This window comes from Sinohyriopsis cumingii, chromosome 9 (genome assembly GCF_028554795.1).
Source record: "Sinohyriopsis cumingii isolate HCF-2022 chromosome 9, ASM2855479v2, whole genome shotgun sequence".
NCBI classification, from domain to species: domain Eukaryota; kingdom Metazoa; phylum Mollusca; class Bivalvia; order Unionida; family Unionidae; genus Sinohyriopsis; species Sinohyriopsis cumingii.
Genome location: NC_142969.1, coordinates 56,858,866 through 56,870,001, shown reverse-complemented (window position 1 = coordinate 56,870,001; position 11,136 = coordinate 56,858,866). Strand labels below are relative to the sequence as shown.

At 32.4% G+C, this 11,136-nt stretch overlaps 1 protein-coding gene across 2 annotated transcripts; it reads left to right on the top strand.

Moving 5' to 3' along the window:
* The first annotated feature begins 8,700 nt into the window (after positions 1–8,700).
* Positions 8,701–10,809, top strand: LOC149791870 (uncharacterized). Of its 2 annotated transcripts, none has more exons than XR_016423430.1 (2): positions 8,701–9,068; positions 10,388–10,525. XR_016423430.1 is itself a non-coding variant. In XM_089970369.1 (2 exons), exons 1-2 carry the CDS (start codon positions 9,710–9,712, stop codon positions 10,551–10,553), a joined length of 360 nt encoding a protein of 119 aa, XP_089826495.1. In that variant the 5' UTR covers positions 9,106–9,709; the 3' UTR covers positions 10,554–10,809. The 2 variants fall into 2 exon arrangements, 1 of the variants encoding a protein (XP_089826495.1); XM_089970369.1 differs by lacking the exon at positions 8,701–9,068 and adding an exon at positions 9,106–9,903 and having other exon boundaries at positions 10,388–10,809.
* Positions 10,810–11,136: the final 327 nt, after the last annotated feature.

Below are 11,136 nucleotides of genomic sequence, written 5' to 3'. Positions count from 1 at the left end.
GACAGTTGGGATCCTAGGTGTGGTGATGCATCTAAAGCATTAGCAAATGCTTATAGTGATCAGATATATGATGTGTGTGATCTGCTGATTCAGGAGGGTGTCTTACCTAATAATCTAGAAATGTTTAAAGCTTTACCTGAAGCAATGTTTGCATCACAAACTTAATTCAGCATGCTTTTAATAATATCTTTCTCTGTTTAATCGGAAGATTTTCTGCCTGTCTGCTGTATTAGGTATTGGAGTGCTACTTAACGGCAAATACTTAACATTTCTGTGTGGGAATTGCAATCTCCATGGTTGCAAGATGACCAGATTCTATCTCTTCTGTATTTAGAGACAAAGTTTCTGTCAAAAGAGGCCTTAATGTTTGCAAAATTCTTAATGTCCATAAGCAAAAGAATGGTTCAACTTAAAGATTTATGATAATAATACAATATTTGTTGATCTGTTCAGAAATTAAAATGAAGTCCCACTTTTAATACAGTATTAACCTCATTATTATATCGACTGGTGGACTTGTACTTACCTTTTTTATATGCTGGATACAGAATTGTAACCTCTTTATCTTGTACTTTATGTTTATTTGGAAGGAATTATCTTCCTGAAGATGTTGTTTAGCTCACCTGGCAATTATTTGTATATACTGTACAGTTTACAGAATTTAACATCTCTACCTTTTATCTTGTACTTCATGTTTATATCTGTTGTGTCAGTTTTTTGTTTGACCCTACATATTTATATGTATTTGGAAGGAATTGTGTTTGTAAAGATTTAATTTGGCTTACCTGGAAATAAAACTTGGGTTTATGGTATGACAAGGCATCCATCTTGCATGATGCATTGTTTAAATGAAGCTTGCAATATAGCATTATATCATGAAAATATTGAATGAGTTCATTAACAAGCGAGATTCAGGGAAACTAATGTATCTGATTGGTTAACCTTGTTACCAGTATGGACGCTGTATTTCGGATCCAGTTTTGATCAAACTTGGAATATATGCTTATATTAGGTCACATCAAGCACTTGGCCTGGTTTCATCCAGTAACATCATACTAATTCATGTAAAAATAACTGTCTGGTCTGCATTAGGAGGAAGTTAGACGTAGAGCATGAAGATCTTGTACAAATTCAAAAATGAGAAAGATCACGCCTCTCAATGCATCCTGCATCTGATTGGCTGAATGTGTTACCACTCTGGTGACCATATTTCTGATCTAATTTTGGTCAAATTTGAAATATTGCCTTATTTTATGAAGCTCTTGGATGCAATTGATAACGAGTCATATGGAATCATATTAATGATATGATCTTGTATTTAATTATCTGAACTTATTACCACTTGCCAAGCTGTATTTATTATTCAGTTTTGATATGAATAAGAATATATGCTTTCATTTTCGAAGTGTTGGACTGTATCAGTAAAGAGCAAAATCCATCCAAATTTATGATGTCCCCTTGCATGGTTGGCTTAGTGTATTATCATTTGGGAAGCCATAATTCTGATCTGAGTTTGATTAAATTTGGCATTTTGGCTTGTATAATAAAACAATTTGGAATGGACATTTTTTGACAGTAAGTAGGATCAATGCATAATACTGACGTGATGTAGCCTACAATTAGCTGAGCTTGTAATTACTTTTATTGCTATCTTTCTGTTCTATTTGGTTTGTTATTGTCCAGATATAACTTAAATTATAAACAGCCTTCCTTACTGTTGGATGTGTAGTTGAATTGCCTTTATTTTATCAAGACATAGGATGAATAGTTGAATTGACTTTATTTTATTAAGACATTGGATGTGTAGTTGAATTGTCTTAAATATTTCATTGAGACATTGGATGAGTTGTTGAATTGTCTTTATTTCATCGAGACATTTGATGTGTAGTTGAATAGTCTTTATTTTATCAAGACATAGGATGAATAGTTGAAATGTCTTTATTTTATTAAGACATTGAATGAATAGTTGAATTGTCTTTATTTTATCAAGACATTGGATATGTAGTTGAAAAGTCTCTATTTCACGGAGACATTGGATGAGTAATTGAATAGTCTTACTTACTTCATTTTACCTTTTATGTTGAATTATTTACCATCATAATTTGGCTTCAATTCATCTTTACATATCTGAGAGTTTTACCTATAGTTGGCATGTTATGGTAACTATGGTTTTGATGTGCCATAAAATTCTGCTATATACATTGTTACTAACTTCATTTTCACACAGTAACCCAAGTTTTATGCTATTTACAGTTACCATTGCCATCTTTGTAGATATCTTGGATTAGAAGTGAGGAAGCCTATTGAGCTTTGGTGAAAGGGTCAAAGGTCAATTTAACTAATTTTCTGAAAGGTGTATTTAAACCAGTCTTTATGGATTGCTTGCTTTTGTTGTCACAAAGAAGCCGGGCAATCTTTTGGTCCAAAAGGTCAAGATCACTGGGAGTGAATGTGACTTGTACTCGATGTAAGGAAGAAGTCACTCAATTTTGGAGTCAGAGGTCCAAGTTATATGGTTGAAAGAAAAGACAGTGTTTCTGAAAAATACAATTAGTTCTAAATCATAAGCCTGGACCAGTCTTTATGGATTGCTTGTACTCTCAAGGTATGAAGGAAACCTGTCTTTGGCAGAGTGTGTGGGATGGGGTTGGGAGGTGTGTTAATAAAAGGCTAGGATCAAGGTTACTGTGACAGAATATAAAGTGTCTGCACAGAAGCTTTGCTTCTTGACCATATACTTTCACAACATATTTTGGATGACCTGCATATGTAAGAATGAAGCCTGTTGATTTTGGGGTCAAAAGGTCAAGAGTTAAGCTCACCAACTTAAAAGAGGAAAAGAATGGTCTTTTTTCATAAATCTTTAGCTTACACAAGCTATCCTGACAAAACGTTTTGATGGCCCTTAGGATGATCAAGAAGCCATAGGTTCTGGAGTCTGAAGGTCAAAAGTCATAGCCTTGATGAGACTAATAAGATAATGATTTTTGCACAGAAAGCTTAGTTCAAAACTGTAAAGGACAATGTTTTTTTATTGACTGTTTAAATTTCATCATCTTTTTTTCCATTCAGATCAATATTACAAAACAACATAATTGTATGTTGTTGTTTTTAAATCTAATTCATGGATGCACCATTTTTCATGGGATTTCCAGTTTTGTCTAATAATCATTTGTACTTGCAGAATTGTGTATTATAGTTTCATGGTGTGGTAAAATGAAAAATCAGATGTTGTTTCTGTCTTTATTGCCAGAAGAGAAATGGATAGCTCAATTATATGAAATTGATAGATTTAGTAATCCTTTTTTACTTGCAATGAGTCATATTTTACTACATTGATTTGTGTATTATATGTATTGCGATTAATCGTAGTAGCCTTTCCTGAATTCTACAAATTATCACTGAGATCCATGATTCCAATACCATCTTGACTCCAGATACAATTTGTCTGCACTCTGTTTCATTCTGTACATTGTATATTTTATATATATTCAGCTTACTGAATCTAAGTGTAAAAGTATGTATGTACATGTCATTATCTTGTATTCAATCTTTCACATAATCATTAATGGTATATATTATGCTTTACATCCATTTTGTATCATTTTATATCTTGGTTGTAATTCCATCATTGATCTAACTCAAATAAAAACAGACTGGAAGATAGCAAGAACCCATAATATTTCTACAGTTAAATTTCTATAGATTTGCATATAATGTTTAATGTAAATGTCATACATTTAATTTTAATCATTGTTAATTTGATCTGGTTGAAACATCATTATATTTCATTTCTAAATCATTGATTGTTTGAATCATACATTTGTCAATTGTTTTATGTCCAAATGTAGAGTCACAATGTACAGTTTACTGAATCTAGTTGTTTGATTTAAAATTACAAATAGACCGTATATCAATATTTTTACTGGAGTCTATGTTTGGCATGATAATGTTTCTATAATCTTGGGGGCCTTATTACATCAGCCTGTTCAATCCCAAAGAATCAATGGTTGAAAAATATTTCATCATTCTTTACAATATGTCTGGCCTGTGGAAGTCACATATATATCAAGTCAAAGCATATTTGTACAGCTTTTGAGTGTTAATGTGTAATTGGACTCTATAGTTTAATGTAGCCATGTAGGTGCAGCAGTGGGATATCAAAGTGGTCTTAGAGTGTAAATTTTGTTTACATAAATATCCATTAAATTACAGCCGTGGGATATACAGGATGATATCAAAGTGGTCTTAGAATGTAAATTTTGTTTACATAAATAGCCATTAAGCTAAGGCAGTGGGACATCAAAGTGGTCATAGAATGTAAATTTTGTTTACATAAAAAGCCATTAATCTACAGCTGTGGGATATACAGGATGATATCAAAGTGGTCTTAGAATATAAATTTTGTTTACATAAATAGTCATTAAACTACAGCTGTGGGATATACAGGGTGATATCAAAGTGGTCTTAGAATGTAAATTTTGTTTATATATATAGTCATTAAACTACAGCTGTGGGATATACAGGGTGATATCAAAGTGGTCTTAGAGTGTAAATTTTGTTTATATATATAGCCATTAAACTACAGCAGTGGGACATCAAAGTGGTCATAGAATGTAAATTTTGTTTACATAAAAAGCCATTAATCTACAGCTGTGGGATGTACAGGATGATATCAAAGTGGTCTTAGAATATAAATTTTGTTTACATAAATAGTCATTAAACTACAGCTGTGGGATATACAGGGTGATATCAAAGTGGTCTTAGAATGTAAATTTTGTTTATATATATAGTCATTAAACTACAGCTGTGGGATATACAGGGTGATATCAAAGTGGTCTTAGAGTGTAAATTTTGTTTACATCAATAGCCATTAAACTACAGTAGTGTAAATGTATCATATAAATGTGCTCAGCTTTTAGATTTTGATCACTCTAGTGGCTATTGAGCTATACAAATGAACAGGCTGATATCTGAGCTTACGCAGCTCAGATTCTAAAGTTTGATCACTCTAGTGGCTATTTAGCTATACAGGTAAACAGGCTGATATCTGAGTGTATGCAGCTCAGATTATAAATTTTGATGACTTTGAGTGACATGAGTGAGATAAACATGATGATATAAAGCAGACTTGAAAATGTTTTAATTGTAGCTATTGAGTTACAGCAGTGCGATAAATATACTGGATAATGTTTATTTGTACTCTGACTCAGAAATTTGATGACTTTAGAGATACACCAGTGAGATATACAAGTTGATATCCAAGTGTACTCAGATTCTAAATCTTGATGACTTGGATTGTCATAGAGGTACAGCAGCAAGTTAAACAGGGTGTTTGGTAATTGTACTCAGGTTCTAAATCTTGATTACTTGGGTTGCCATAGAGCTACATCAGTGAGTTAAACAGGGTGGTCTCTAAGTGTACTCATATTCTAAATCTTGATGACTTGGGTTGCCATAGAGCTACATCAGTGAGATATACAAGTTGATATCCAAGTGTACTCAGATTCTAAATCTTGATGACTTGGATTGTCATTGAGGTACAGCAGCAAGTTAAACAGGGTGTTTGGTAAGTGTACTCAGGTTCTAAATCTTGATTACTTGGGTTGCCATAGAGCTACATCAGTGAGTTAAACAGGGTGGTCTCTAAGTGTACTCATATTCTAAATCCTGATGACTTGGGTTGCCATAGAGCTACATCAGTGAGTTAAACAAGGTGATCTCTTAGTGTACTCAGGTTCAAAATCTTGATGACTCCAGTAACCATAGTGCTACAAAAGTGAGATATATAGTATGCTATCTAAGCAAACGTCTGTCCATTTGTGTAAAATTCCTTAAAAATAGAAGACTCCAACAATGTTTCAAAATTTAAATTTTAACCCAGAGTTTGAATTTGTACTCAAAAAATATTTGATAATCTCTAGGAAATTATATACATAAAACATTGGCTTTGATGTAAGTGTTTTTAATTTGTACATGAGTATGTGAAGACTGCTTACGTTTGTGGTTCATCAGAATAATTACAAATTTGTATTGTACCAAATAATATTGCAAATGTACATGTGAAACAATGCTTTGATTATTTTGCTTCATGTAGTTTTAGGGCTTATTTATAATTCATCTAATTATGGCTCTCATTGGGGGACGTTTTCAAATGTTGATTTAGCCACAGACCTGATGTTGATCTTGTTCTGTTCATGTCACAAACCTCAGTCCCTCATTGGGTAGTATTTCAAAATAATGAAGTTTTACCATAGAAATGATGTTGGTCTTGTTCTCTTAGGTTCATGACACTCAAGCTCTCATTGAGCAGTGTTACAAAATAATAATTTTTACCACAGACATGATGACCTTACCTGATGACAGTCTTGTAACTTTCACTTTACTATCACTAATAGCTATTTAGAAGACAACACAGTCACTCAGTTTGACATTATTACATGGTAACACTACTTATAATTGGTCTGAGGCATGCCATTTTAAGATATCAACACTTAATCATTGAAATTGCATCAGCTGCTTGAGTTTCTCTTTGAACATTTGAACATTGCAGGAATTTGGTAAACCTACCTTGTGATTTTTCATGAGATAATAATACTGCTATCATGTTTGCTATATATTCATGTTTGCCATTGACATTGGTAGGGAAAAACAATGTATAGGTCATAGTTAATAATAACAATCACACATTATGCGATAAGTATAAAAGTTGCCAAATGAATTTTATAGGGACAAGTAGTTGATTCATCATGTACCGATAATAATAACTGTACAAGATTTCTCAATTGAAGTATTTGCCAGTGAATTGGTGGGTGGGGTAACAAACCGTACTCGCAAAGTACAAATATTTGCCATTTAAACTAGAATGAACAAATCATGTATGATACATCTTGAAATAGTACCAGTTATAATGTGTGTGTTATTAGGATTTTTAACATAGCTTTAACAATTTCTTAGTATTATTGCCACGATGTCTGCAGTGTGGCAGTTTACAGCGATGTCAATCACTGGGGCGTCATGCTGCAGACATGTGGCATCATGTCCCAACCAGTAACATTATCCTGACACCAGGCTGACCAGTCTTAACAATAACCTCATAATGCTGACTGTCGTTAGAAGTTTTATAAGTCTTTAGTAACATTTATAAGGTGGTTACATTGTGTAAATGATTTCTATTGAACATGAGATGGACAAACCAGTTATGTGATACTTCATCTAATAAAAAAGTGATTACAGCATTTGCTAAGTGGAAATGTTTGCCAGTGAAACTGTGAGGGACAGACCATGTATGCTGCATTATGTATTATTAATAATGATATTACAATGTTTGCTATGTATATATGCTTGCCAGTGAATCATGTTTATTCAAGATAATAGCAATTATATCATGTATGTTAAGTGTACATGTTTGCCATTAAAGGTATGAAGGACACACCATGTATGATTATGTAATAATAATAGTTAGGCATTGTTTGCTTAGTGTACATGTTTCAGAGTGAACAAAAAAAAGTGAAACCAACAGGTTTTGTAAATTCAACAAATCATTTACTTCCTTAAAATACGAGGTGAAAAATTAAAAATAACTGACAGCATTGTGAATGAAATCCTAAATAATCCTTAATTTCTATCACAAGTCCAAAAATATTAAGTATTCCAAAAGAATTCCATGGTATTCCATATGATTTTCCCTCTCTTGTGCTGATGTGCCAGTAGTATTGATGTATCACAATGATATAAACCAAAATGTCCTTGAATAAATTCACAGTAAGTTCAAAACAGTTAATTAATCCTGAAGTCTGAGCAGTTTGTAATTCTGATGAATAATTTAATTAAATAAATAATCTCACATGAACACAACTGCATGACTCCACTAAGACTGATGTGTAAGATAAGACAATATTTAGTGTTCTTGTAGAGGTAGAGACATTATATTTTTTAAGCTAATAACTTGTGGACCCAGTACATCTTTAAAACAATGTAAACCTTCTCAAATTCAGTCCAAGTCTAAATTTATGCTACCAAATCTAGCCAAGTTATCTTTAACAAGTAACCGAAATTCTCGGGTTGTAAGGCAGAAATTTGAGATGTTAAGTAATACTGGTGTCTGATAATTTAGACAAAATCTAATATGAAATTATGTAATCTTTTGTGTATTTCACTGGGGTTTGGTTTTATACTGGAATATATAGTGTGTAACGAAGTGGTAAATAAATATGATGTTTATACACACGTGTTTGTCTTTTGTTTATATCTTTGCAGATTTGTTAAGAGACTATCTATTCCTATTCTCTGATATTATAAACAACGAACATATTCATTTAAGCAAATGCACATTGTCTTAATGCACAAACCTTTGTTTATTTGTACACTATAACTCCCACATCTCTGTTGGACTGTTGCTTGTCAATATTTTCAGGATATTGATTAGCTAACACACATAAGCCAGCGTTTTAATAACTACAATGATTGCCTTTCCTGCTTAGCTATAGATTTAGTGATGACTATGAAGGAAGAAAATTGTTGATGTTCAAAGAACTTTCTGGTGAAGATAGATACAAATCAGTCTTTTGTAATGAAGGTCAGTATCACTTAAGGAACTAATAACGTAAATATGGAGGTCATAAGAATATATTCAATTCTACGTATATACCGTGTTGTCCTACAAAGAAGAAAATGTAGAAAAATGGATCAATGTTAAAGTGCCACAACAGTGTATCTACATTTATTCAGTTTATTTCTTGGTAAAAGAGATTATATATTCAAAATACGAATGTAAAAAATCTGATTGAAAAATTTTCAGTAATAACTGCTTTGGAGCCTACCTAATATCGCGTTTGCACCTGTTTATGATCATAACCGAAGGCAACCGCTGACCACTTCCGGTATTTAGTGAAAACAAAGCGTGACGTCACATTATGAACGCTTGTTGTAAACAAAGGCTCAATTGGTATCGTCACCCAAATTAATCCTTACCAGTTTGAACCCTATATTTCCAATACCCAACAATCCGAAGTTGCAGATGAAGATAGCGAAGAAGAAAGACAAGATAGATTGACGGACAATTCATGGTAATTGTTTTCTGAATATGTCTACGGCCCAAGTTACAATAAATATGTGTATCTGACGATATTGACAGTCTCCTGTTCCTTCACAAATTTGGATTTTTTCTCACCTGTAATAAAGGCTGCACAAGTGTATAGCATTTCATGGGTAGAGATGTATCTATACGTTGATAAGTAAAAGGTACATTGGATCACATTTGTAAGCTTTGAAAACCTGTGAACAAGTTGATATGATTTAGAAGTACTTAAGATTTCTAGGAGAGGAGGTCTGCTTTTTTCACAACTATTGAAATAGGCAGGATACTACCCTCATGACATTAAAATTGAATTCATATTCTGTACACTGTATTATAAGTTAAAATTTCGAATTTCTTATATGTATGCTAATAGTTGATTTTGATAAACTATGAAATAAACCTTTTTTGTCTGTGGTAAGCATCTTCTTGCAACTTCTATTTTCTTTCATATCTAATTTAATTTTTAAGTGCTGTACTAAACGTTTTATCTGTTCCTGACTTTAGTCAGTTTTTATCATTGTACTGTGCTACTAATGTGTTCATAAATATGAGATTAAATTTGACAAGCACAGAACAATGCATTAAAGAAGAAAACTCTATTTTACATGTAATTGTGGACATTGTTTGGTAATGCCTACAGCAAGGGAATGTGTATGTTGTTGTGACATAGACAAGGTCACAAGTATCAGCAATGAATACCAGGGGATACAGTGTATAGCACACCACCCAGGGTTCATTGCAGTTTGTCTCGACATCCATGTTTTAAAAGTTGCATACTACCAGTATAGACAACAATTTGGAGAACATCCAGAACAAGGAAATGAGTAAGTAAAATGTCTGAGTAATTTTTCATGTTCTTTTGTTTTCATAAATTTTGCTTTCATGATCTATGCATGACAGCATAGTATTGGGGTTATTAATACAGCAAATAAATAAACCACTTTTTCAAGTCATTTTATGACATCTTCTTGGATTGAACCCATGTTCTGGAGGCCTACACTGTCTAACCTTTATACCAGTGATACTGATGAATCATGCCAAAAAACAACACACATACATGTACAAATATTGTTTTATTTCATTTTTTGTGTTGCAAAATAAGATGGTCATATATATATATATATATATATATATATATATATATATATATATATATACTGGAATCATTTAACTTTATTGATATACAAAATAATGATAAATCACACTGGGTCACTACTAATACTATCTACTAAAACTTTTGATTTCCAAATGTTATCTAATGCATAAAGCATATTTTATTTCAACTCAGTTTTCAAATTATTATTTCAGAAGACATCGGTATACAGCATATAGACAATTTGCTCTGTGGTGTTGGCACTTCATGGGCAAGGAAGTGAGGGTCATCATTCTGTCATGTGTTCTTCATAGGATCCGTACTGCCTTTCCTGATCAAAACCTGAACTACACTGGCTTTCATGAGGATGACAGCAATTAAACCTGCTAAGAAGATTTTGAGTAACAATATCCTTGTCAGGCCTCTCATACAGACTACATAATGGTGGTGATACATCTACCATAAGTTTTACTCCTTCATCATTCATGTGTGACACCTGTCCAATTGTGAATGCTGTTTTCATCAGACATTTGACATAATCTGCAAATTAAATTTAATATGCATTGTATTGTACAAGCCAAAAACTGCAACCTTTTGTTGAAGTTAATACATGAATTAAAAGTATTTGTCTTTACAATTGTTTGTATATTTTTACTATTTTACCACTGGGAAAATTCATGACCTTTAAAATTAAAGGAGTGTCAACTTTAATAAATATTTTGCCTTTACTGTTTGAATTTAATAATTTAAAAAAATAATATAGGTACATACACTTGGTACAACAGTATTTATATTTTCTAAGTGATATATGCCTTTATGTTCATTAATTACTAATGTATATTCTTGCCATATGTTGAGTCGACAAGGATTTTCCTGACAGTGTATTCTCCTTTCTTGTACTTTGGATACAGTATTGTATATCTGGCTCTCACATCCTTAGTGCATACTTTCTCTCTTTGGCTGT